The sequence below is a fragment of the Ammodytes marinus genome (assembly GCF_949987685.1).
Source record: "Ammodytes marinus genome assembly, chromosome: 4".
NCBI lineage: Eukaryota > Metazoa > Chordata > Actinopteri > Uranoscopiformes > Ammodytidae > Ammodytes > Ammodytes marinus.
The window spans coordinates 26,117,954-26,145,915 of NC_137233.1; the positions used below are offsets into that span (position 1 = coordinate 26,117,954).

The 27,962-nt window shown below is 41.5% G+C and overlaps 1 protein-coding gene across 14 annotated transcripts in view; it reads right to left on the reverse strand.

The window, feature by feature from the left end:
- cast (calpastatin) overlaps window positions 1-27,962 on the reverse strand; it is a 39,762-nt gene that overhangs the window by 6,844 nt on the left and 4,956 nt on the right. For 2 of the 14 annotated variants that reach the window (XM_080027017.1, XM_080027010.1), the window contains exons 1-16: window positions 26,957-27,117; window positions 9,844-9,912; window positions 6,392-6,523; window positions 5,960-6,070; window positions 5,070-5,162; window positions 4,334-4,462; window positions 3,940-3,984; window positions 3,748-3,849; window positions 3,555-3,635; window positions 2,559-2,597; window positions 2,333-2,419; window positions 1,798-1,836; window positions 943-1,011; window positions 489-557; window positions 307-399; window positions 67-162 (exon numbers count right to left, since the gene is read on the reverse strand). In XM_080027017.1, coding sequence (XP_079883143.1) covers window positions 67-162; window positions 307-399; window positions 489-557; window positions 943-1,011; window positions 1,798-1,836; window positions 2,333-2,419; window positions 2,559-2,597; window positions 3,555-3,635; window positions 3,748-3,849; window positions 3,940-3,984; window positions 4,334-4,462; window positions 5,070-5,162; window positions 5,960-6,070; window positions 6,392-6,523; window positions 9,844-9,912; window positions 26,957-27,031 — 1,329 coding nt within the window. In that variant the 5' untranslated portion in view covers window positions 27,032-27,117. Of the gene's footprint in view, window positions 1-66; window positions 163-306; window positions 400-488; window positions 558-942; window positions 1,012-1,797; window positions 1,837-2,332; window positions 2,420-2,558; window positions 2,598-3,554; window positions 3,636-3,747; window positions 3,850-3,939; window positions 3,985-4,333; window positions 4,463-5,069; window positions 5,163-5,959; window positions 6,071-6,391; window positions 6,524-9,843; window positions 9,913-12,751; window positions 12,891-20,270; window positions 20,439-26,956; window positions 27,118-27,962 lie in introns of those variants that run through there. The other 12 variants (XM_080027016.1, XM_080027018.1, XM_080027020.1 and 9 more) reach the window with 11 other exon arrangements.

Consider the following 27,962-nt stretch of genomic DNA (forward strand, 5'->3'; position numbering starts at 1 on the left):
AAACTGAGAAGAAACACTAGAGAGGGACAGATGAAATGGGAAAAGTCAGTACATTGTTTGTCTCACCTTCTTAATCTTGGGCTTTGTTTCGTTTTTCATTACTTCTGCTGTCATACAAATAGGAGGAACCCGATCCTTAGGAACTGCAGAGGACTCATTTGTCTACAAAACAACAACAAATCAACTTTTGTCTTCTTTTTTTTAAAAGTAGAAATAAACATTTCACGCAAGTTCTGAGCCTCATGTGGTTTTCAGAAAAGTGTTTTCTGTTAATTAGAAGAAAAGGGCGGATTGATCTTGCTGTACCTTTGCAGTGGCAGAGGGAAGAAAAGACTCCAGAGAGAAATCATCCAATAATGCCTGCATCTTAGCTTTTTTATCAGCGGGTGGTGCAGCTTCCTGCAATATGGACACGACATCAGACCATGAGATGTCTGTCTATGTCAGATGCCGCCATAGAAGACATTTACTTGAAAGATTTACTTTACCTTTACAGGAGGTGGTGCAAAGTTAGCTGGGCCAGCAGTGGAAGCGCTGACGCTGTCATTTCCCTTCATCTGTGTATTTCATACAGAAAAGGGAAATTGTTCAATTATTAAAAAAGATCACATATATTTCATTAAAAGGTGCACACAGTTAGTTTACAAAACGTGTAATTCTAAGTATTGAATAATTATATCATAAATCAGAACAATGTGGGCCCTGCTGCTGTTAACAACAGTGAAACAGTAACTTTTCAGGTAGCTTTCTAACTTCAAACAGTGTTCTTGTGATCCAATTTTCCTGTGAGTAAAGTTTTGTTTATTCAGTTATGCACTATGTAACCCGAAGTTACATAGTGCACCTTTAAACCGAAGATAGGCTTTTGTGAAGAGTGTACGCTCGGTGTAAAGTTGGGAGGGGAGACTAGCAGCTGAGTGATACAAGCTTCAAGACTCTGACCTCTGGCTTCTTGGGAGACCCGAATCCAAATGAAAGAGAATCCAGGGCCTGGTCACTGGTCATTGGTTTCTGGGATGAAAAAAAGCAATAATATCAATATTTAAGGAAAAACTCCTTATAATTATGCTCCATAACAGTCACATGTTCCTCCACTAGAGGGCATGTCTTACCAAAGCAAACAAAAAGCGGCTAAATAATGCAAACCAGACTGCATGTACCAACAGTGAAGGAAAAGTACAGACACACCCTTAACATTCCATGTATACAAAAAAGAAACCCCACAAATGACCTTAAATCATGCTAAAATAAACATATTTGATAGATAAAACGTCTCTTATGGAGCAGTAATATGAACAACATCAAAACGAAAAAACTCACACACAAGGAAACTATCAGGGTGGAAACAGATTGCCGAGAGACTCAGAACAAACTTGCAAGACAAGATGTCAAAGTGGGAGTAGGCTAAGGTGCTAATGTGGGTGTGTTGAGGGAGAGTAAATAGTAACCTTCTTATGGGTGGATATCAAAGAGTGTTATACTGTAGATGTATAATGTGTGTGAGTGTGTCAACTTGGTCATGCATGCATTTCTACGTGACTATTTGGGTTTGGTCTGACAAGAGCCGACAAGCACAAAACATAGAAGGTGGGTCCTGTGTGCTGTTTGCTAAGACAACACCCAACAAGTGCTATGCAACATTCCCCACTCTAGAGGAACCAGCAGATCATGCAGTGGAAACACTTCTTCCTGAATGTGTGTGCAATGCAAGTGAGTGAGTGAGTGTGTGTGGGCCCATTTGCTTACACATGTGGGGCAAAGAGTTTAGTGATTTTAAAGAGCAAGTATTTCACTTACCGGAATATCAGTGGGTTTAATATTTAGAGGAGCAGGACCCTAGAAAAAAAAACGATTGATTTTAGACAAAATAGTAGGTCTACATATTAAATAATTTCTTAAAAGGCTCCCTTCACCCAAATTACAAAAATAAATTTTATAATTTGCCTGTAATGGTATCAGCAGATCAATTTAGTTTCATGACGTTTATGTATAAAAGGTGGAGTTAGTGAATCTGGAGAATGCACGTTGTAAAGATCACTTTTTGTCAAATTCAGGGAATATCTCCTCACGGTCTGCAACCTTTCTGTACTGTATGAGCTAAAAATACAGTGTGAATACACAGCCAAGGCTCTGCAAACAGGCATGTTGCTGTCTACTGTGGACCCTTTTTTTTCCTGTGAGTAAAGTTTGTTTATTCAGTTATGCACTATGTAACCCAAAGTTACATAGTGCATCTTTAAACCGAAGATGGGCTTTTGTGAAGAGTGTACGCTCGGTGTAAAGTTGGGAGGGGAGACTAGCAGCTGAGTGATACAAGCTTCAAGACTCTGACCTCTGGCTTCTTGGGTTCAGCCGGAACAGTCGGAGACCCGAATCCAAATGAAAGAGAATCCAGGGCCTCGTCACTGGTCATTGGTTTCTGGGATGAAAAAAAGCAATAATATCAATATTTAAACTCCTTGTAATTATGCTCCATAACAGTCACATGTTCCTCCACTAGAGCGTACACATGTGGGCAAAAGAGTTTAGTGAGTTTAAAGAGCAAGTATTTCACTTACCGGAATATCAATGGGTTTAATATCTACAGGAAGAGGACCCTAGAAGAAAAAAAAGATTGATTTTAGACAAAATAGTAGATCTACATATTAAATCATTTCTTAAAAGGCTCCCTTCACCCAAATTAAAAAAATACATTTTATAATTTGCCTCTAATGGTATCAGCAGATCAATTTAGTTTCATGACGTTTATGTATAAAAGGTGGAGTTAGTGAATCTGGAGAATGCACGTTGTAAAAATCACTTTTTGTCAAATTCAGGGAATATCTCCTCATGGTCTGCAACCTTTCTGTACTGTGTGAGCTAAAAATACAGTGTGAATACACAGCCAAGGCTCTATAAACAGACATGTTGCTGTCTATTGTGGGCCCCTTTTTTACATTACCTTTGTTAACATTCACATTTACAGCTGTGTATTTGTAGTGGATCGTGAGGAGATATTCACCGATTTGGACAATAAGTGATTTTGACAAAAACATTTGACAGAATTGCTGACTCCAACTTTAAGGTTGTTTTTGACTGATATCTATCTCTCAAGCATCCTTTGACATTTTTCAATACGTGTGCCAATATGTCACATGAGTTTAAAATAGCCTCACATTTTCAATGTTTAAACCCAACTTTGGAACTATTGGATCAGGGAATAAATAAATTATGAATCTCCCCAGGTTTCCTATTATTTATTGTATTTAAAGCAACAGACATACAACACATGAGGTTTAATATTTAGCCCTGTTCATCTCTGCCACAATACAATAGAGGTGACATGGAGGTTGTGTTTCATTTTGCATTGAATGATGACATTTCAAAACGTCTTCACTATGGATGCGAAAATAATCCACAGACCTGACAGTGAACCGTTTTCACATAGGAACTATTTAAGAAAAAATCCCTATAAAGAAGGAACGGTAGGATCTTTCACTGAGACAAACAAACACCCATTGACTGTGTGGCAAATCTACTACGTGAATCAGAACAGGTGAAGTAGAGGAACTGACCATATCTTCAAATCTGTAGCCTGGAGGCAGCGTGCGGTCATCAAATCCGGTCCCTATACCCACCTCGGAAGTGACACCATGCTGTGATAGATGCAACACATGCGGTTATTCACACAGCAAATCAGTACAATCACACAACTGCTCAGTTTATTTACATATATATATACACACACACTGTGGCTATATGCTGTACCTCTTTGACTTCTGGCCCGGTGTATACGGGCTCAGGGCGTAAGACAGTATCAGCGGATGGTAGGCTGCTGGCCAGGGCGTCAAATGGATCCACCACAGGTGCCTGCGTAGATGCAACACAACTCAGCACACTACAGCAACTAACACACTTTTTAAAACAGACTCATACAGAATGTTTTCAGTGAGTCGTTACCTTTGGGGCTCCTTTAGCTGCTGCAGGAGGAACCTCCACCTGCACCTGCAACACAGATCCAGAATCAGTACACAGTACCAAGGCATGAAACACGCAACATTAAGGAATAAGCTCCACTAATTGAAAGCAAATTGATTAATGATCGGCAGACCAGAAGTCATAAATAAAATAAGTCAAGGTAAAAAGGAAAGAGAGAGATTTGAAAATAGTCTTAAACCCAGATCAATTTCCCCAAAGCGTGACACCATTGAGGAATCTCTAGGTTATTCAATCAGAGCAGCAACATGAACTTTTTTTTTTAAATTCCACACATCTGATGATTTTCTATTGACAGGAAATAGACAGGAGGAAAGAACAGACACCCTGCACCCTTGCTGGTTTCGGGATTGTCTACCTTTGAGGTCGATTTAGCTTCTTCCTTCTTCTCCTGTACAGACACATTTGCAGCCGCAGCAGGCTGGGGTGTTTTAGCAGGCTCAACTTTAGGCAGATCAGCTTTGAGTGTGGTGATGGCAGTGGCACTCTATTAAATGCAACACATTTAAATCCATTATAGGCCGAGTACATGTGGAGTTAAATCACAAGAAAGAAAAAAGAAAGAAAAAAATACAGGACAATGAGGGTCTGACTTCAGCAGAAAGAAAGCCTCCACCACCTTGAAGACTGTGATGAGTTTAGATGTGTCAGCAGGTGTTCTGCTATGAAACAAGCGCGTGAAGACACCAAAGTGCAGGCCTCCCCTCTCCACTATATGTTTCCTCAGATTTATGGTGTGTATGCAGGGTGTTGCAAGTGGACAGGTGTGCACTTCTAAATACAGCAACAAGCGTGGGCATTTTAGAGTCAAGAATAAAAAGTCCTTTTTACTTCCCAGCTGGTCATCTCCAATAAAGGAGTGAGAGGGCCAAAGCAAAGCAGTGACTTGTTTTTTAAAAGAAACCCCCAAAGCGAGCAATGTCCAAAGCAGCCAATATCTGAGTCTTCTCAGGCCAAGAAAGCATCAAAACGTTGTGATATTAAGCCCTCTGGGACACAAAAGAAGATGTTACGGAAAGAAAAGAAGTTAGCCTGGGAGGAAGGCACGGAGGCCTTTGGAAGTCAGAGAAACCTGTTGAGCCAGTCCAGTCTACCTTGGCTGTGTCTTTGGGTGACTCTTTAGGTTTGGCTCCAGCGGTGGGAGAAGGAACTGTAGCAGTGGCTTTGACTTGGGGTACAGGTGAAGTCTACAAACAATGTTGCCAAATGATTAGGCACGAACAGACACGAGGATGACAGATTCACAGCACTTATGTACAAGAGCCAGTAAACATATTGATAGTAGATGTCGACAACATTTAAACATGTGTTAGTGAACGCAAGTGGGAAAACATATAATGCAATGATCTCTCAGATCGGCCCCTGTAGTCAGATTAAAGCAAACACCCTGAGTTGTTAACCAGGTTAGTACTGAGACTAATCTGGCCATTGATCCATGTGTATGATGGAATGTTGGCGCTTCTTCATGATTGTTATTATTATATAACATATTATTATTATATTACTATTATTGTACATTACTGCTGACCCTTTTTTTTTTTTTTTTTTTCAAATTGATGTTCTGCTTCCAAATGTGATAGAGATTTCTAATGGCAATGCAGCAAGCAGAGGATGTTTGAAAAAACTTCAGGAAGTCATCATATTGTATTTGAAATGTGAGAGTCAGCTGCTCAAAACTGTGTTGAAAGATTAGCTGACACACCTATACACACACACACACACACACACACACACACACACACACACACACACACACACACACACACACACACACAGTATGTTGGACTTTCCCACAAGCAAATGGCTTCGGAAGTTTTTTCATGACCTCAATGAAAGACAATGTTGATTAAGTATTCAAGTACCTTCACACTGCCTAAAATCAGTTAAATCAATCATTTAAAACATCTTGAAAATGGTCAGCAGTAATGTGGAAATACACAAGAAAACGGCTCGACCAGGACTTTTGTCATGACGACACCATTACCTTTGACATGTCTTTGGGACCGCCCCTCGGCCCAGATGACGTCATGTCAACAACAGTAGACCCAGCAGTCGACATGTCAATAACAGCAGCGCCTGCTGCCGAAGTGTTAGTCTACAAACCAAGAAGCACGGGAAAGTTATTAATGAAGTCAGCCCCAAAGTTTGTGGTGAGCGTTCGCCCCAAGCGTGATAACACAATAGCTAGCTGATGTGATACATCAAGTGATAGGCCGAGATGTTCGGAGAATAGACTTATACAGGGAGGTTTGCAAAAATAATAAAAAAGAAGAAGATGATGGAGCCAGTGAAGAAGTGATGTGAGCTGCCATCATGACTAGCAGAGTGCACAAGGAAGCGGTGGATCATGTTATATCAGCCCCAAAACAGCCAAAAAGACCCCTCCGCTTTTCATTCAGGCACCCAGTCCATCTACCTCTGCTTTTCCTGCTGTTCCAAATGGAGCACTTCCTCCTGCTGCTACGCCACTCCCAGCAGTGGCTTTTCCTGTTGCCGTGGTAACCCCCACAGGCTTTGTAGCCATGCTGGAGGATCCCGAGGAAACTTTCTGCAATGCACCAGGTGTGGGAAAAGTCCATCATCTACCTTTATCAGTGCTCAGGCAGTGGATGCTTGTTTGCGGAAATTGACAATCCAATGATGTTACACAAAAAAGGTCAGCTATAGCCTACTCAGGGGGGAAAATACTGTGGCATTCAAGGGAAGTGAGAAGATTAGGTCATCAGGGTTATTTCGGCCTTGAAACCTCAAATGAAATTATAATATTGACTGCAGTACGGGAAATGCAGGAGCTAGTGGTTTTGGATCTTGACCTATTGACAGAGGCCCAATCTAGATCCACCCCCTACACCCTAACCCTATCCACTATCCCTCCGTTTGCGCGTTCGCGGGGAGGGCCCGCCATATTGAGTGTCGTCCCAAACCATCGAGCCTCGAGTGTAAGTGGGTGATAAAGACCGAGGCTGTGTCTGAAATCGCGCACTCACGTAAGTGCACTTACATTGAGTGCACTTTATTATCCCTACAGTACACTTACTTATAGACGCAGTGCTCTCATTTCTACAGTGCACTGTCCAAACTGCCGTCGCGCACCTACCGGAAATGACTTTGCATTTTGAAGGTTCTTCTTCGGTGGTATTTTTTTTTAAACGGTCGGATACAGTCTAAAACAGTGTAGTTGTACGGAAAAACTAAACAAATGTGTAATTTAACTTTTGTAGAGCGCGTCCGTCTCCACAGTTGCTTCAAGCTCCTCTATTTTGATTTTAATGTCCCGTCCTCTCCGCTACGTAGGCAAGATGGCGGCCGTTGAGTGTGGAAAGTGTCCATCGCTCCACACTCAAGTTTTAGACCGTTTTGAGTGCACGGCCGAGGAACTTACAGTGCACTGCATTTTGGCACACTCTCCGGTTTTGCGCAAAGTGCACTCAAAAAAGTAAGTGTAAGTACAGAAGTGCGCGATTTCAGACACAGCCCGAGTCTGCATCGACGTTGGCTCAGCCCTACGTTTGACACAGGTGTCCGCCAATCAATTATGTCCGGAATGGAGGAGCTAACTTACAAATGAGAGTTCCAGGGAGTTTGTTTCCCGAATTATAAATGAAACGTTCTCTTACCTCAAACAGACATTTGATTGATTATTTTTATGCATAGCCCTAAATGACGGAACCAGAGGGTAGCCTACAATATCGGAACGAACATGTTGTTTTACACTTGTTGATTTGATTATGCCACTTGTCTACCGTTAGTGTATTTTCAAGGCGTGGAAAAAGATAAAACGAAGCAGATGAAGAAAATGACCACAAGTTAATAAGGGACAGTGATTATTATTTCCTTAAATTGTTAGTAAGATTTGTGTTTCTGTTACAGCCGATGAGGGGTAGTAATAGCGGCGGTGACGTCAGTCAGCTGGAGCGCATGACTTTTCTTATTTATGACCACCCTTGCAGTGCATTATAATTTATGCACGCTAATTAACTGCCGCGATTCGTCGGTCGTAATGGCAGATCATGACAAGTGGAATACATGCTTTAGCAGACTATTGTTCTTTTCCCTGGTTTTGTATGCTGTGCATGTAAACTAAAAGGATAATTAAACAGCGGATCAAACACCCACCAGTTTTCTCCACTACAGACTGAGCTGGTAAAATTAAGAATAGCCTATGCAGTTACAAAATGTTTAACAAAAAATTAATTATGCAGCCAAAAAATCATGGGAGTGTTTGTTTTTATTCATACATTTTACTCTCACATGCGTAGCTGAATATTAATGTAAAGAGTGTTTCAGGTCAAATATAAATGTGGTGGAATTTTATTTTAGGGTGAGAAATAAAGACTTAACAGTTTAACTAGTGTTAGTTAGTCTAGTTTCCGTCTGACAGAGGCGAGGGCTTGCCAAAGCCGCGCCGTTGTTATACCCTACCCTTAATGATCGAGTGGCACTTCACAGCCGCGAGGGTGACTCCACAGCAAGTCACACTCGCTCACGGAGTGGGAGTGCCTAGGGAGTCGTTTGGGAAAGGGCCATAAAGACAGAGACCCAGAGTAAGCTAGTAGAGCTACTTGAGCTAGTTGTAAGCTAGCTAATGAAGAGCATCTTTATAATCCTCTATCGGTGTTGGATGTGGTAGTTTTAGGGCCTATTGATCTCCTCTACAATTTGGATGCCTGTTCCTAACTTTGAAAAAATGTGATGTCTACATTCTGAACAAATCAGGATGACAACTTTTTACGTGCGGTTTACTGAAGCATGTATTAGCAACTGCAAGCTAGGAGATAAGTCTGAAATTGACCAAATAAATTCCTCAAAATTAGGATATCCCCCATTAAATAGTGCAAAGTTAAAGCCCACCGGAGCGCCCCTGTAAGAATAACAAACTAAAGATGGTTGTGTAGATGTTATTTCTGTAGCTGTATATGATATACTGTCCACTGACTGCACATACACAGCTGCACTGCACTGCTCATATACACTGCCAATGAAACATGAGCAGCTACTGTATACCCCACTGAGACAAAGTTAACCAACAGGCATTAAGAGGGGCAGAGAGGTCAGCTTCTAACAAGAGGCCCTTATAGCTGAAGGTTAATGAGAAATTCAAGCTCAGTCTGTAAATAACCCATGTTATTCTTCTCACACATTATAATTCAATAATATTTGACTATCCGTGCACGTATTCTCTGCATACAGTCCACTTCAAAGTTGAAATATCTCATTGAAGCCTTTCTCTACAAGCTAGACACTAAAATAGAAAACATGGAAGGCCAAGTGAAAACCCTCCAGTCTGGCAAATTGTAAAACTGTCTGGCCTTAAAGAAGTGAAAAAAGACACTGAACGCCCTGTGTTTAAGAGCCTAAATGAGGTTTCAGACATTGTTTAAAGACAAAAAATAGTCATAAGGCAACTATGTTTTTTTTGTTTTTTTTTACATCACATTTAAGTGCAGTTTATGCTAAATGCCTTCAGAGTCTATGCTGAAGTCTTCCAACTCTTTTCATGAAACATAAAAAGGGACAATGCCTTTGGTCCATTGTTCGAGAACAGCCTTAAGCAGTTAAAACTGTTTCCCAATGACTGAGAAACTGGGTGTTACCTTTCTTGTGATTGAATGGAAGGAAAAGGAAAGTGTTCTTTTTTCAGTGTGCTACAGAACGGCTCACTTTACAAAACAAATAAAATCATAAAGCTGCACAGTGCTGGAACAGGGTAGGAAATACTACACATAGTCCAGATAATGGGCAGGTCAGGGGTCAGTCAGACAACAATCGACTGATTGAAGAAGCTAATAGTTTACAGAGAGAGGGAGAGAGGGAGAGAGAGAGAGAGGAGAGGAGGTCAAAGGATAATAAAGATGAATGTATTGTTACCTCAAACTGGGCAGGCTTCACAGTGGAGGCCCGGGTTGCCGGTTTGGGTGTGGCCTCTTTAGGCTGCGACTGGAGAGAGGGAGAGATAAACAGAGCGATAAAAGGTTATGCAAGTGCAGTGAATGATATAACAAGTAACCATCATAATCATTTCAGGACTCCCACAGTGACATTTTCGATTTCTCAACAGGCATCAATGTTGGCAACAAATTTAAAAAAAAACATTCCTTGCATTTCATCTCTGTCTGGGAAGGAAAACACACTGAAAACTTTTGTCACCCCAACTTCAAACTGTGTTTTTGTTTTCAACAGGAGTATTTGCACATTCGGCAAACTTGGATGCAGGTGCATTGGTTAAATATGGACCTGGGTAAAAATAAAGGAGAGCCCGCACTCTGTTGCTCTTGCTCAGCATCTTAACCAATGTTTCAGTCCTGCTTTACCTTAAAGGTGCAGTGTGTAATATGACATTATCAAGAAAGTTCTAGAATGCAACGCTCCCTGGGTAACCCCACCCCTTTTGAATAATAACAGAAGCTACAGTGGCCTTCAAGGACAAGAACAATTCTAAATTTTAAACAATGCACCTGATGACATTCCAACTATGACACTTTCAAGATGGCGGCACTAGGCCTTGGTCCAAAATATGCAGAAATATGGACATATATGAGAACCTTTCTAAGGGGGAAAAAAATAATTAAATTTTTTTTTTCAGCTATTATGCACTAAATTAAATGTACTTATGGATATTATAATTACTTTCTACAAAATCTGCTAGGAAATAAAACCCAAAATTCTACACACTGCAGGTTTAATTCAAGAGTGTTTATACAACACTTTTGAAGAAGTGTCAAGGCTATAATGTCCTTACCAAACAGGATAATGTATACCCTGACACTCAAGACGGACAGTTCCTGCAATACTTTTATAAGGGGGCCAGAAAGCTAGAAATTCAAGGTCAATAAATATAAGGAACGTCCTTCAAGAGTATAGCAGGACAGAAATGTTGGTTGATGGATGGATGGAGAAGGACTAACAAGAGAGAGGTAGAACATGCCAGGGATGTAAAGTTGCCAATAAATGTAAAAATGCCCACACACACACACACATCCTCCGGCAGCCAGAGGTGGTTGATTCGAGCACCACATTCCAGACTGAAGGGTGTGACTGTTGTTTTTGACCAATGACAGCATAGAGACTTGTGTATTATTGTCGCCATAGCAATGGACAACAGTGACAACAAGAGAGGTGTTCACTGTCGTCACACAGTGTTAGATTAACACTGGGATCATTCACATCACATCTGTCCTCAAACAGACCTGACCAGGTCGGCCTCCGACTTCCATGGCCTCCGACTTTGATGCAGTCACTTTCTGCCTGTGATGGCAGTGATACACAAGGATTAAGCGTTTTCTTAAACGTTATGTCATTTTAAAATAATTTAGGATGAGAGGATTTTAGAGGACAGACTCAACCAGAGAAGGAATGTAGAATGTAGCCACTGACTGCTCAAGTGCAAGTATTGCCAATTACAAAAAAAGTTGCATTGTTATTATTAAGTCCATAGATAAGAAGCACCAAAGATAAGATACTTCTCCTGCCTTTTCTGTCCCCTTCTCCCATGTTTCAGTATAAAGAGGCATTCCTACTGTAATATTATTACAGTGTATCATACTGTTGAAACAATTTAACCTTGTGTTTACATTGTTTTCAAATATTATTCATCACTATCTATAAGGTGGACATAAAGCCCAACACTTGGGACTTTGGCAGGCGATATTCTACTAAAACTGTTAAGAAATGTTTATTGGCTTATTTGACAATGCCAGTTAAGATATGTCATAACGTTACTAGTGGGCTAAGTGAAATATATTTCACAATGAGCACAATAATATGCAGCTAGAGCCCAGCCATTGTCACACAAACATTGTGTGACAATGGCTGATGAAGAACAGGCTTCCAGAGAAGTCTCAAAACAACTCTGCCATGTGCTGCTGTCAATGAGCTCTCAGTGCTGGGCAGAAACAGCAACATACACACAGTTTAGTAACACTGACTGAGATCTTAAAGTTCTTAGAAGTTAATGGAGCATTGTTTAAAATCTCCTGTCCCCAGATTCAATTACAGTCAACTGGGAAGAGAAAGAGTATCTACATCCTCTACTGAATATCTTATTAAGATGCACTCTTTCTTTGAGTTTAACTCAAACTGTATAACTGAAAAATAAACTTGTCAGATCATGAGAAAAAACTATTTGAAATATTTTCAGTAAAATTGAAATTAATTCTGTGGTGAAATACTGTGTGTACATATATACATATATACGTATATATTGGTCAGGTACTAGTCTTCCTCAGATCGGAAGGCAACGAGACAACCACACTCAGAGCTACTTACAACAGGTGCAAAAAGTAGAACCAGGAAATAGGTCAAAGAAGATTTTAAGTCAAAATGTTCATTGTTTCTTGACTAGAAGAACACAAGACAAGTCAAAAAAACATACTTGCAATATAACATGGAGTGACTGGACTGAGTCAATAGCAGAAACTCATTGCACCCTCCTGTAGAGATTTTGACAGCACATCAACACAGTGACGGCTGTTATTACAGTGGCTCTCTCCCTTCATCAACAGGAATATGACTTCAGCTCACACCTTTATCGTGTCAACAAAGATGGGTCCACTTGTAGTCATAGTAATAATGTTATACTGATACACATGAATAGATTTTTTGAACGCATTTGCTAGGGTCTGATTGCCAGGGAATATAGACAAAATGTTTTACCGCAGGCAGATCAGAATATCCTGTCTTGCTCGAACAGTACCACATCAAAAGTTTACTTCGCTTAACCATCGTCATATATCCATTATTAATCTTACATCAGTCACACATACTGTTAATACATTACCTCATTACGGTGCATCCTACGGCCTCTCTTTCAATGACTTCCTAAACAAATGCACTCGTCACAGGTGCGTGCTTGCTTAGTTAGGGGCTTGTATGATAAAACACAACCACCTTTGTCAAAGGTTCCTCTAGAATCAATCAACAGTAACTAAAGTTCCTCGTAGTCACTTTAAGCTATTCAAGAAGTCCACGTGGTAGCAATAAAGTAGCATTAAAGGAAACCTTGAACCATAAAGAAAGGACTCTCAAGAGTACCCTCCCTGTAGCGGAGGAAGACTTAAAGAAATGCAGCTAAAACATTTAAGAATGTGCTGAATAAACTCCTTTTGGAAGCCATGCAATAGTGTTGAGGCAGGCAGTCTCTGGGTGGAGGCCAGTATGCATGATGCATTGAGAAGCCCTTCCCAAGTCCTTTCAGGTGGTGTCAATACAGAGGGCAAAGCCTACGCCTATGTAGTTAGTTTGAATATCCAGCCCAGTGCTTTGTATGGTGGTTGTATAGTCACATCTTACCAAGCCAGTTATTGGACATTACTTTACTTGTAATGCTTGTTTTACTTAACAAACAAGGTTTTAGATCAGGGCTATTCAATAGGCGGCCCGCGGGCCAGGTCCGGCCCGCGAATGAATATTTACTGGCCCCCGCCTTGACTACCGACCGACCCTTTTTTTTTTTTTTTTTAAGTGGTTTTTAAGTGGTCACAATTAATGTACTAGCACGCGCGATGTGAGCTTTTGCATGGTCATAACTGCGCGAAAGGCCGTGATCTGCAGTAAATAAATGTGCACGTGTCTCCAAGCGTTTCTCTATCAGCTGCTCTGTGTATGCAGCTTTGTGCGCGCGATTGTACAGCAGTGTAAGTGTATGGTCCATTATTTGTATTTAGTGTGTCTGCATAATATTGCACCAGTAGAACTTTGCTTTGTATTGTCTGCATGTTTGCACAAAATTTGTACCTTCACATAGCAAACAAAATTGCACAATTGTAAAGTCAGTGCGCCGCGCCTCCCATGACCCTGGACAGTGACCCCTTGACAAACACATTTTTGGGGGGAAACACTGTAGTGTAAGGTGTTGCACTTGAGTTGCCTACATTTATTTCTATGTTTTTTGATAAGCTGTTACACTCTTAGTAAACCTAGGCCTACCTGTATTTTGACAAGCTGTTGCACTTAGAGTACATTTATTTCTATGTATTTTGATAAGCTGTTGAAGAGTTAACCTATTGTGTTTTCCTGAACTGATAAGATTGTTAAACACTTAAACAACAGGCAGCCTATGTTAATCAAATAGGGATTATTTTTGATGAGCTGGTGAACTCTATTTGATAAAATAAAGACAATATATGCACTCCTATATCGTTGTAGTGTTTTACAGTATATGTAGCTATTGATGTGATGCTCATCAATTTTAGGCATTTTTTTCCGGCCCCTCATTTTGGATAATTTCCACCAACCGGCCCCCATTCAAAACTAATTGAATAGCCCTGTTTTAGATAGTTCAGAGCCTGTACCCAGCCCATACTGTTAAACATACTGAAATATATTGAACATGCTAGTGTATGGTGTTATCAATGTAAATATGTTAAAAATATTACTGAAAGATACGAGTCCTGTGGCACAAAACGCTATGTCCAAGAATTATTATTATATCCCCCTTCTAAGCAACTGTAAGCCTCGGAGTGAGTTAACCTGTCAACTCTGCTATGCATCATGTGTTATGGTGAGACTGAGCCGGCCAGCTGGAAGGTAAAGCCAGGTGACTACAGCGAGAGAAAGCAAACACAGAGGTGAACAAGGAGAAGGGGAGAGACACAGAGGGACAGGGTGCATTCTTTGTGAATTGCATCACTCTGACCCATATGCAATCAGGGACGTCTGATTTATAAATGATGGCAGCTCAGTGCTGTAAGTGATTGCCTCACACAATGGAGTTACATTTAACACAAATAAGGTCACAGCCCAGCACAGAGTTATTAGCACATGGGATTCACATCCAGTATTTACTCTAGCTTGGCTTCAACAAAAGAATCCAACCCTCAGTATTTACTTTGAAAGTCTCACTATGTACCTATAGACTTTATTCGACTGATGAATTTAGTCAGAGAAGGAGTGTGGAGAACACTGAAATAAAGTAAAATATAAAATAATATAAGTCAACTTAAGAAAATACCCTTTAACTGTCCAATAGTATTCTCTTTTGACCTATTGTGTTCAGAAATACCTTTATTATTATTTGTAGTGACTGTTGAATGATGGGGGAAGTGGGACAAGGGAGGAAGTGAGGTCACAACAAGCAGCCAGGGCATGCCCCTGCCACAGGGGAAGTCATGTTACTCCCATTACTGCTGTAAATATTGATTGTTGCCAAGCTACCAAACGAAAACTGAAAAAAAGAAGAAGCACAGTTGTACTGCTAGCTGGGTGGTGATGCACGTGTTTTTGCAGGTTGAGTTTGCACGTGAAACAGAAATCCACTGGCTAGGGTAAGATATATTTATGAGAAAAGTATCAAGCCCATGTTGGACACGTTGAAGTTTTAAATGCTGCCAACTTTTTCAATACCTCACACTGCTGAAATGTTCCTTCCTGCTGTTTTTCTGAGAGTTTGATGAGAAGCTTAATAACATTGATGAAAATATGCTAATTCCAAATATGAAGCCACAGCTGGTTAATTAGGTAATTTAGCTCAGCTAAGCATATAGACTGGAAACAGCGGGGAAACAGCTAGCCGCCCTGTCGAAAGGTAACAATATACCCATAAAAGCATAAGCAGTAAACAAATTAAAATAATAATAAAATAAAAAAAGACAAAAAGTGAGTGTAAAAATTACAACTTTATATTTTATGAGACAGAAAACTCTTTGCCAGAAGTCTTTGCCATGCAGGCAACCTGTTGAGATTGGCAGTTACTGCTCCCACCTAAGATGTTTTTTGGGGGGATTCAACAAACAAGACACTATCGAGATACAGTGTGACGATCCCTGAAGGGCTGGTCGGCAGACATTTAACAGGGAGTCAGGCTAAGTGTTTTACCTCTCTCTTTCTCTTCATGCAAAGCTAAGCTAAGATAACCGGCAGCTGGCTGTATACTTTATATTTACCATACAAATATGGGAGTGGTATTGATCTTCCCATCTCACTTAGGGCAAGCAAGTTAATGAGATAATTTCTTGAAATGTCAAACTGTTCCAATAACAAAATATTACAAACTTCAAACATTTCAGTTGCTACCAAAGCACTACTAAGGTTTGATGCCCAGTCTTAGCATTGAAATAATGTAGCCTATAGTTGCGCTGAAAAAGTACCTCCAATTTCTTTTGTATTGTGGTCATTGCAATGTTGGATTTTACCTTTTTGTTACCGTGCTCTATGCTTTCCCTTTTCACCCGGTTGCTCTCAAAAGACCATGTCCCAAGAGTGTCAGCTAAAATTAAAGAAGGTTGACCCGGATGATTTGATGACTCATTTGTCTTTTTAGTCACATGAGAGCAGCAAACAAAAGTGCAAGGCCAAAACCATGGAACTGGAAGCATGGCAATGTGTGCTACCTTACTGACCTCAAGGCAATATGAATTTGCATTTTGTGCTTTCATCCCCGTACACACATTCAATAAGTTATGCTCACTTATCAGCGGCCATACAAACACATGTAAAACTATATATTTTAGCCTCCACATGCAATCGCATGATAACCATCCAGGAGGACATCTGTTTAGAAACCATGCACAAACAAAATAGTTTCCCCTTGAGGTTCAGTCTGACATCAGAACCAGTTCACAAGTCCACCACCAGCCCTGACCATTAACAAAGACAGGTCAGGCAGTGCATATAGTGAGTGACCCACCCAGATACTATCCTAAACAAAGGCAGACAAACAGGCTGCTTATTTCATTCACAGCCCCATAAAGAGAGAGAGCACTGTATAACCGGTAGGAGGGGAACTATATGACATGACTCCTGCTGTCAGTTTCAGGTCACAAAACATACAATCAATTATAGGCTACATAAACAGGCTAAAGAGTAAATGACAAAGGGCGGTTCTCTGGACTGACTTAAAAACGTGATGTCATCTTATTTAGGTCTGCGTTTCAGTTGCATGATTAAAGCCAAAGCAGAGGTTTTATTATGTCACCCTAACTCTCTCACCTGTGCTCACCTGAGAGCCACCCAAACTCTCTACAGGCCTGTGTGTATGATTTGACTCCAAACTACAGCTTTCCTACATTCCTCACACTGCCACCTGATGGTTCTCTGATTATAGTTGACAGAATGTCCAACCATCGACACACTCCAAACATTACATGCACGGTACTTCAAGCTGCTTTTGGCACACGCCTCATGAAGTGTGCCTTTATGTACATGCTTTCATCCTTGCATATGTTGCACAAGGTGACCTCAAGGAGGATTAAAAATGGATCCAAGTGGTGCTTGTGTACATAATGCTTTACCCACTAGACTAAGTTTTTGGTTTTTGTTCTTCCCAGGAAGCTGAGAAATGACCCTTGAGTTCTTAAGGGTGGGCATTATTTAAACTTGTTTCAACAAAATACCCAACACCAAATATAGGCACAGATACCAAAAGTATATCTAATACCTCAATTCAAGGGATACAAACGAGCCAAAGTAACACAATGATAACACAACCAAGCATGCAACTTCTAGACCTCAATAAACAAAACATTTGAATGTAAAAAAAGAGATGACATAAGTGCAATGCAACACGTCTCAACAAAAATGAAATGGCTTCTTTGGGTCCTCAATGTTTTACGAAAAATTATTTTAAGGACACATTTAAGTCTTTGCCAAAACAAAATAAATGATAACCAGCCCTACCGATGAGTATTAACTATTCGGTAGTTGTGTTATGAAAATGTAATGTTAACTGTAGCTTTAGTAGTGAAAACAATAATAATAATATTTTTTTGTCAAAACGTACAGTAGTCTAATTTTGTCAGCACACTAAAACAGTAGATACTGACTGACCATGCATGACCCTGAAATTGAACTTTTGAACATTTCTTTATGAACAACACTGAGGAACAGAAGCTAGGAGAACGCAAGCTAGCCCAAAGTGGTTGATGGTTTTGTACAAAGTATACATACTTTTGTCATGCAGCCAACAGTGGTTAACGGGAACACCTTTTACAATCTTATATGAACGCCCTGCAACAATTGCTGCCCTTAAATGAGGCTGTTATGTTTTTTTTTTTAATACTATGCCAATTTGACATTGAAGTAATTTTTGGAAATTGTGATGTGACTATGTTAAACCGTATCAAGGTGTTCCTGTTATTCTGCCTAGCCCCTGCACACAGAGAAATCAAAAGTCGTGCAGACATTTCATACAACTGTACCTGGTAGAAATCTTCTTGGGGTACGGGAAGGCGCCGATAGCTGACGGGCCTCTGTTTTAGCGGGGGACATATTGAGTCCGTTATAACTTCACAGATAGACTGTGAATCAGACAGTGCAGTTTAGGCCAAGAAGTTAATGCATGTGATAACACTGAATAGATAAACTCAAACATGTATGCACATAGAACTGGGTCGGTGCCTGACCATATTTCCTATGGTAGGACACATGGCACTCACAGATGCTGCATGCATTGCACACAGATAGACCCACATATAAAAGTGTCTATGGTAACCAGTGAGGACAACACTGACTGACACAACACTGAAACAAACATCATGGAGATTCTGGGAGACCAGGGCACACTGCCGGCTGATACCCAAGTGAGTGTAGCCAAAATAGACACAAGTTTCTAAAGCGTGGTTGACGACATCACAATGCCATCTGAAACCATTGCTCCATTCAAACTGGCGCTCTCTCAATTTGACACATCATCACAGACGGAAACTGTCGCTGTGCTCGAGGTTTGCCTTTTTCCTGTTTAAAATGGGTACGATGCTTGCACATATACGTTCGACATCAGACCATGTAGGACTGGTCTCTCTGCATGACTCACGCAATTCACAAAGTTTTTTGTCCGTCAGAAGTGAAGAAACAATGCAGTAAATCCAGGCCATAACCATCACAGCGATTATAGCTGTAGCCTACGCCTGGCTGCAATGAAAACTGATGAATAATGCTGTGGCCCCACCCGTAGAAACCACAGACACGCACATGTGAATATGGCTGGAGAGACAGCTCCTTAACTATAGCTGCTGCTGCTGCTGCTGCGCCTTCCAAGTAGCACTGGCAACTTGTCTTAGTGGTCACTCGTGGAGGCAGTCAGTGTTACAAGGCAGTGCAGCAGAAGTGGAGCAGTAGTAGCACTGAAGCTAACTGTTGTCTGACTGAAGGTTCAGTGCAGATATGCATTAGGATGAAAACAAGTGCTGCAGGGAAGATTTAAAAAGCAAAAATACAGCAGGGTACACTGAGTAATGTGAAACTGTAACAGAACATTGTGCTGTTTATACACTTTATTCAAATCAGAGAGACCCCGGAGAAAGTCACACTGACAACCATTTCATCAGCAATGAGCAACAAACCCTGGAGCTACAGGAGTCTGGATACTGTCAGATGACTTTGTTCAAAGTAAGGATGGATGGATATAAGACAATTATCTCGAGTTGTGATAAATAACACTCCCAATTCTTAGATTGTGGGGAATATCCTCGCAAGTGACTAGAAAAAGTTGTCTAGTGTCGCCAATAAACAGTCCTATATTGATTTTCTAAATATTTGTAATTGCCTCAAGGAGGATGCGGCATTTTTCCAGTAATTTCAACACCGGGGCTGAAGGCTCGGCTTGCCCATAGCATCACCCACAAAAAATATAAATTTTTAAAATTGTTTTTCACACACAAATGAAATGTCCTACCTGTGATGTAATGAGAATGCTAGAAATGTTAGCAATGTAAGGTCAAGTGACGCCAGTATGTTTTAGAGCCATTTTAAGAATCTTTAGAATATGTTTGATGATTATTGGGATAATATTGTGAATTGAAATCATTTTGGCCTGGATAATTGCGATGGGAAATGTTAAGCCCCATGCTTAGTTCAAATGCCACATTAAAGAGTTTCTGTCAGACCCTGATGATATTTTAAGAGATCATAATTGCCGTATTCCCTTTAGGATACACATACAGCTGGTTGTTTACTGTTTAATTGGATCCCTTTTAGTTGGTTACTTCGGTGTAAAATGCTCTCTGGGACCATAAAGGTAACGATAATAGCAACACAGTCATCTGTAGACCTCTGCCTGAACTTTCCTGAACTTCACATGGCAAAAAGCAGCACACTTTATCACCACAGTCAGTTGTCTTGCTCTTTCTCTCTCACACTCACACACACACAAACACAAAATGGTGAATCTGCTGCTAACAAATGGCAACATATTAACAACAGGCCTCTAAATGTCTGACCGTCACCACAGCTCTGCCACAAAACAGCCGCAAACATGATTTGACAGGTATCAGTCAAACAGGAAGCCTTTCTACACACAGACAACAACACACACACTTATATATGAGCGAGCACGAAGGGGAAAGGACTTGCCAGGTACGTACCATTGGTTTGATTGTGAGTGTGTATCCTCTATGTGTTCTGCTGTGTAAACTACCAAGACGCTCTCTTCAGGCTAGCTGACCCTTTTAGATCCCCACTTCAGTCAACAGTGTATGTCAAATTCACACGCATGCACACACACAAACACATGTAAACAGAAAAGGCATACAGACACACACACACACACACACACCCACACACCCCCACCCAGCGGTGAAAAGCTAGTCGCTCCGCCCCCTCCTGGAAGTGGCACAACAAGCCTGTGCTGCTTTAGGCTCCACCTCCTCAGCCACAAGGCAGCAGAGCAGGCTCCGTAAGATTGGACAGTCTGACAAATAGGGCCCGCCCACTTCTCACTGCTGGCCAGGAAAAATAAATAAGTCAACTTGGGGGGGTAAACTTTGGGGCTTGGTCACGGCTGGCTCTGTGTGGACGGATGTTGCAGTCTGATAATAGGCACGTTGGCCCTCATCGAGATGTATACATTCACAGGAAGAGAAATTGCAGAGTTGAATGATGAAAGCAGAAGGGGATTTGCTGCAGTAGTGCTGTTCAGCACAGTCTGGGTGTGTCTGACAGAGTCACTGCTTTGGAATCTAGACTGCAAAGCTACTCAAACAACAGAGACAGAGCGCAGTGTGTGTGTGTGTGTGTGTGTGTGTGTGTGTGTGTGTGTGTGTGTGTGTGTGTGTGTGTGTGTGTGTGTGTGTGTTAGAAGGAAGGGAGGGAGGGAGGGGGAGGACACATCACATGTAGTCCAAACCACACCCAAAGCCGGCCCTGAACCGAGAGAAAAGAATAGACTTTGAATCATGGAGAGACACACACAGTTGGAAGGAATAGAGAGAAAACAATGTAATCAAGAACACAAGTTCAGACATGTTTTTCTCTCTCTGGCCTTCAAGGCCTCTGGACAAAGGGACAGACAGGAAACAGCTGGACAGCAGCCAATAAGAATGGATGTAGGAATGTTAAGAAAAGTGTGGCAGTGTAATGATTTCCCTAAGACACACACACTGACACACACACGCACACACACACACACGGCGTGATATCCACACGCACACACACACACACACACAGCTCCTTCTCGGATAAGGCACTCCCCCATCCAAACGTGTAAAAAGGGCAGGGCTTTCAAGAACAGCACCTCCCTGTGTCTCAAAATCCCCATAGCACTCAGATGGAAATGAATGAAGGATTGTATGAGTGTCATTTGAAGCTGCTGTGTAGGGCCACTGTGTCTGTCGGCCTGTTGTTCTTGGCTGAATGACGGGCATGTACTGTATGGGTGCAGTATTTGTTTGGCCTCCTCACTAAAACACTGCAATTCCCCATGAACGAATGCAGAGCAAAGGAACAATCTGTTATTTCTGAACAAAAAGAGTTCAGCAATGATTGATAAACTGGCCTCCGCTATAGATTTTCTGTTTCTTAAAGCAGAAAAGTACAAAACATATCAGTGTTGTTTGGTGTTATCTGCTCTGTATGTTTCAGAGAATTTAGCATGATACAGACTGACACGCTATTTACTTTCATACTACGCCACAATGGACTGAAGGACCTATGAGACATATGTGATGTGAACATGAATAGACTTTCTTAATCACCAGCCAATGCAAGCAGATGATCAAAGCACAAAGGGTTATCTCACTGAATAGAGACACACAGAGATCAGAAATTAACATGGCATTGGCAGATGTATTTCCGGTATTTTGGAATTCCTAGCGAGCTCATTCTATTTGTCTAAAAATATCTTCAAAAAAGGACAAGCAGGCCTAACCACAAATCTCCCCAACTTGTTGCGCAATCACAGCCCTGACATCTCGCCTAGCCGATATAATATGTGTGCGTCTGCTTTTGGACCTTTCAAAATAAATCTTCTCTGACAGCTTTGCCACCGCCGACTCTGAACACAACAGAGCCTGCCCTCTGCTTTTGTGTCTTTTGTCTCTGTGAGTGTTCATGTGTGTCTGTGAGAAAGAATGCAGGAAGGCTTCTGTGAGACATTCTCATATGGGAACTAAACGCCTTACTTGGTGGTAACCCCTGGTAACACTTATCTTTGTTGGCGACTTATGAACTACAGCTGAACACACAGATCCACCCAAACCAGAGGGATTGACCAATCAGAACAGGCTTGCCGGAAAGGAGTGAGGTATCATATTTCATGTTTCAAAACACAGGACTGATGTTTTACACTTGTGTGTGGGGAAAGGATCACTGTGAAATACAATGCACGGTAACACTTTACAATAAGGGTACATTAATTGACCGTTAGTTAACGCTTGATAAGCATTTATTAAGCATTAATAAGTCATTGATAACTTCTGATTTAATGTTTAATAAGCATAAACTAAGTATTAACTAACTGTTATGCTTATTTAATGTTTAACTAAGCATAAGTTAACAAAGCATAGTTAATGCTTAACCAAGCATACACTTACTGTTACTAACCAAGCAATTACAGTTAGTTAATGCTTGATAAGAATTAGCTAAGCATTAATTAACAGTCATTTAATGTACCCTTATTGTTAAGTGTTACCCATTTGACATTGTATAGGGATGGAACATGTTTTGCAAAACATTTCATGAGGTCATAAGAGAGTGTTTGAATCCGTTCTTGTCCGATCACAAACGGTAGCTGCCAGAAGGAATCTTTCTACTCAATGGGAACTTGTTATAAACAGGAAGCTTATCAATTCTGCAAATGGAAAGCCTTTAGTCATCATGGAATGCTGACTGTGCAGAAACAACTGAAGATGCGCTCGTTTCTAACAGTGAACTCAATGCCTGTTATGGGCTCGCTGACTGGGATATGCCCACACAGAAGGAGACAGAAAAATCAGATTAAGTATTTTGTTATAGTTTTTGAAATGCAATACAAACATTTCCACTTCTGTACATAATGGAGATGAGTGAACAATCTCCTCTCAACCTTGCTCTACATCGATTTACCAAAATATTAAAATGTACATAAGGGATGTTTCCAAACCCAAGTTCCATATGGCATAACATAAACAATGTATTTTAATGTCAGTTTAGCACTTTTGCCATATATTACTCGATTGATCAATGTTGACCATTGGAGCGCAGTGTTTTTTCTATTGTCTCAGCCTGTAGAACTGGTTGAGACTTGATAGTTGCTCGAGCTAGAGATTTCATTGCAGTGAATCAATGTGTTTATTTGTTTTCTGAAGTCTCCATCCTATAAGTCTGAACCACCGTTGACCTGTGATGCATTCAAGTGCTGATGAGATGCATGGAAATCAATGTGAGATTTGGTTGTTAAACAGCACTGCTTGCATCCACAGAGCTAAAAACCTAAATCAAACATTATCCTTCTTATCGTGGCCATGATAAGCAAGGATAACGTCAATAGTGACAAGGATGAATACACTCAAAATGGTTTACATTTGTACTTATGTGAAAAAAATACAAATAATGTGCATGTGAAACTCTCTCTCTCTGGTTCTCGCATTCATATCCCCCCACACTTACAGTACAGTAACCTATGGACGTCTTTTTGCCTGGTTGCACGTCAGCGTACCATCTTCTAAATTTAGCACTGTAATTTCCCCCTGGTTCTTTGACCCCCAACACGTCATCCCACACTAGAAATCCACACAGGAAAATTGGCAGCTTTCTGTACTTACCTACTGTGTTTACTGTCAGTATTGGTTAAGGCCTAAGTCTTCCATGCGCAGAATAAATAGGCCTGAAACGGTTTACCTTGTATTACAGCAGGGTATGCTGGCGGTATGATGTGCAAATATAGAGCACAAGAGCTGCCCTAAAATAAAAAGGTACAGATGGGACTTGTCAGCGATGTTGAAAATTAGCCCATAATCATCACACGCTTGCAAACATGTCATCATCCAATTTCAAGTCCTTATGTGGAGCAATACCAAGAATCTGAATTATTATATCACATATCAGTTTTCTGGTAAGCATCGGGCTACTAAACTATCTCACCTTTAAAGCAAAACCTCAACAAAATCCACCGTGGTTTGTGCTCTGAGAATATTTTTAATATTTATCCAAACAGGATTTTGGTCACTAGTCATACATTTCCGATGTCACGTCACTTCCTGGTTGAATGTAGGTGACAGACAGTAGCGACTCCAAATAGTGTTTAAAGAGGGAGTCACAGGGAGTTTCATTTAAAATGATGAAATCTTACATAGTACAGCTTTAACTTGTTGGGACAAACATCATGTGGCCACTAGCAGCAGCTTTTCCTCAAGCATGGCAGATGTTAAGTGACAGCCGAGCAAAAGTTCATGAACGCCTGGCTGAAGCCCATTCTCAGGATAGCCCAGAGGCCTGGAAACTCTCCCACAGTTGTTTTCCTTATATACCAGACGCGAGAGCAACATTGGGATCAGTAGCCAACTCAAGCCAAACTGACAGGGGAGTGGGAAATCTGACAAGTCCCCCATGGATGCTAGGAGAGAGAGGGGAGGGGGGGGGGGGGTGGGGCGACGGGGCGACGGGATACACAACAACATTTCAAAACATTTATTTACCAGGAAATGGAAGGATGATATTAAGCTGTGCAGGACATGTGTCAACAGAAATGTCTGTGTATGTGTGTGCTCTCCCTCTCTTTCTGGCACAAACAACGGCCCGAGGGATGATTTCAGCGAGCCACGTGCTGAAGCATCTCAGCATACAGTTGATTACATCAGGCCTTGAGACTATTTCAAAAAATAATAATTGTTTGCTCACATTCAGAAACTTTGTAAGTAAGTTGGCTCTAAATAGCAGATGGGATTAAAGCGTTGACATTTGACCTGCAGTAGTATCTGGACCCCTTATGATGAGATGTCACGTGATACAAACTTTCATTTGGTCAAGGGAGTCAAGTCAGCGGGCGTCTGCACTGAAGCCTAACTTTGTGCTTTAAGCGGATACAATAAAAACAAAATGTGTCATACAGCCACTCAAGCACGGTGCACCAGTAGGATTTAGAGGTACTTTACTTGAGTATTTCCACGTAACACTGATTTATACTTATAGTTCTCCTTGATTCACGGACAAATATTGTGGTTTTTACATCACAACGTCTATTTAAGACAATAATAATGATTGACATCTTACAAACAATTCCTGTCAAGTCCTTACAATATTTAAGGTAGTTAGAATTTAAACCTCAGCTGCAACCATAAACACTTAATTACATTTTTGACAGTACTTATGTACTTCAATGTGCAATAACTTATCAATTATTGATGACTTGGGACAGAAAAAAATGCAGACATATCCTTAGCAATAAACAGGGTTGATATTATCGTGTTTCTGACCACCAACTCCTGAAGAAAATATCAGGCCCTTTAGCTGCTAAATGCTACGCCATGTTCACCAACTGGTTGTTTACTTTAGCCTGTCAGCTCTTTAGTAACTTATAAATGCAAATTTTTAACTTGTAATGAAGACATTTTACACTGTTGTATTGTTACTTTGTGTGGTGAAATAGCTGTCAAGCAAACAAACGTGTACAACATCCACTCCACGTAAAAGGTGTGCTAGTTTAAACAACATTCTACCATTATCTTTATGGCCATAGACTTTGTTCTGGTAGTAATGCATGTTCGTCGCTCAAGAAATGTTTTCCCAGTGATTGTTTCCTGTCAGTCTAGTGATTGTGCTGCTGGACGACAGCGTGTTGTGGGGGAGGCGGACTGCTGCAGCCCAGAACTGGGATTCTTTGGACCCAGAACACAACAAAGACAACAACAGAAAAATCTTCCACTAAGAATCTATCTGAAGGCTTATCTCTGTGCACTTCCCCTCCCAGGACAAGTTTGCTATTTCACCTTTAACACATAAAGTGACTCAGAGCAAACACAGCCCTGATAACAAAGCATTGACAACAGGACAGCCAATGTAGAGCTGTCATATATCCACGCAGACGCCCTCTGCCAGGCATGTGGACATGTAACATAAGATAATAGCAGTGAGGCTACAGGGTATGACCTATATACCGTACATGCAATGTTTAAGTTAAGTAAAAAACAAAACAAAAAAACTCTTTATATATTCCAGCTACACACCCTTTCAGATTGCGTGATCTGTTGCTGCACGGACATTATCACAGCAGAATGCTATTTGGGCGAGACCTGAAAAACTCCTGTCCTGATAAACTGCTAAAACGTACAGCCTTCTTTGTGAAATCAAAATATCTCATTTGAAACAACCCAGCACTTACAGGAACCCATCCACTTTACTTGTCAACTGTTTGGTGCTTGTAGCAACTGGCAGTAAACAATGCAGGCCTCTGTCCCAGCCTCGGTTTAATATCTCACTACTACCCAAACACAAAGTCGATGAGTGAACACGCACAGACTGACTGAGAGTCTCGCATTCCAGCAGAGAGAGTGAGAGAGAGAGAGAGAGAGAGAGAGAGGGGTCGACTTGAATTGGAGCCAAGACAGTTTTCCTCCTTATGTGCGTTTCCCTTATAAGTCCTTTTGCTCAACATACGGTAGAAAGCAGACAAACAGAACTAACAGAACAACATCAGCATTATTAAAACATGTACGTGTATAACTGCATGCCAGACGGACAGTGACAAAACAAAACACACGTGGATACTTTTGGATTAGTTGCTCAGCACAAACTGTACTGTGGCACAAGCACACACACACATACACACACACACACACACACACACACACACACACACCTGCTCCTCCACGGCCACATCCTGCAGGGTCTGGCTGTCCCGAGGGCCACGGATCCAGCTCAGTATCTGGCCCATGTTTGGCTCAAAAGTGCCTCCGAGTGCGCTCGTATGTGTGTGCGTACGTCGGATAGCCTGTGCCTAGTCTGTCTGTCTGGCTTGCAGCATGTTTCGGTCACACGGGGAAGGGAACGGGAGAGAGAGGGGGAGGGAGAGAGAGAGAGAGAGAGGGGGAGGAGAGGAGGGAGGGCAGAGGGGCCAAAGGGGGGCGTGTCTGGGGAGCAGAGGCAGGAGAAAGGAGGGGAAGAGAAGGGAGGGTGAAGCTGAGATGTGGAAGCACAAGAGGCCGGGGACGTAACTCTCTACTGGGCTATAAAGGGAAGTGGGCCGACCGTGGACTGACTCCCACCTGATGAAGGGCCACATCTGAGCAGCTTCTCAGGGAAACAGATACTGCTAGAGTACAGACACACACACACACACACACACACACACACACACGCACACACACACACACACACACACACACACACACACACACACACGCATACATCTATACTAATGCCTCGTTTCCACCGAGTAGAGCGGGTCGGGTCGGAGCGGTTCGGTCCGGGTAGTTTGGCTTTTCATTTGCCAAAAGTTGGGTAGGGTACGGTTTAAGCGCACCTAACCGCTCTGAGCCGCTCCCGATCTCAGTACTCCTCCGTAGGGGTACTAGCGGCCTGAAAGCGGGCCGAAAATGCATGAGAAGGCGGAGCTACACACTGCCGTCATTTGATTGGTCGAAAGAATCATTTCCGCCATGTGTAGATCTCGGCAAGAGTGAAGAGAGTCTTGTGTTTTGGCGAAAATGTGAGCACAGCTCTGTTTATTGTGTGGTGTTTTTTCTCGTCAATAAATTAATCAGTTGGTTACACTGTGTCCCATAGTCACGTAGCTGCTGCAGCCAGCACTGTTCGCTCACTGTCTCTATGAGTTGCGCCGAGCGGTCTCTGTGTGTTTACGCCAT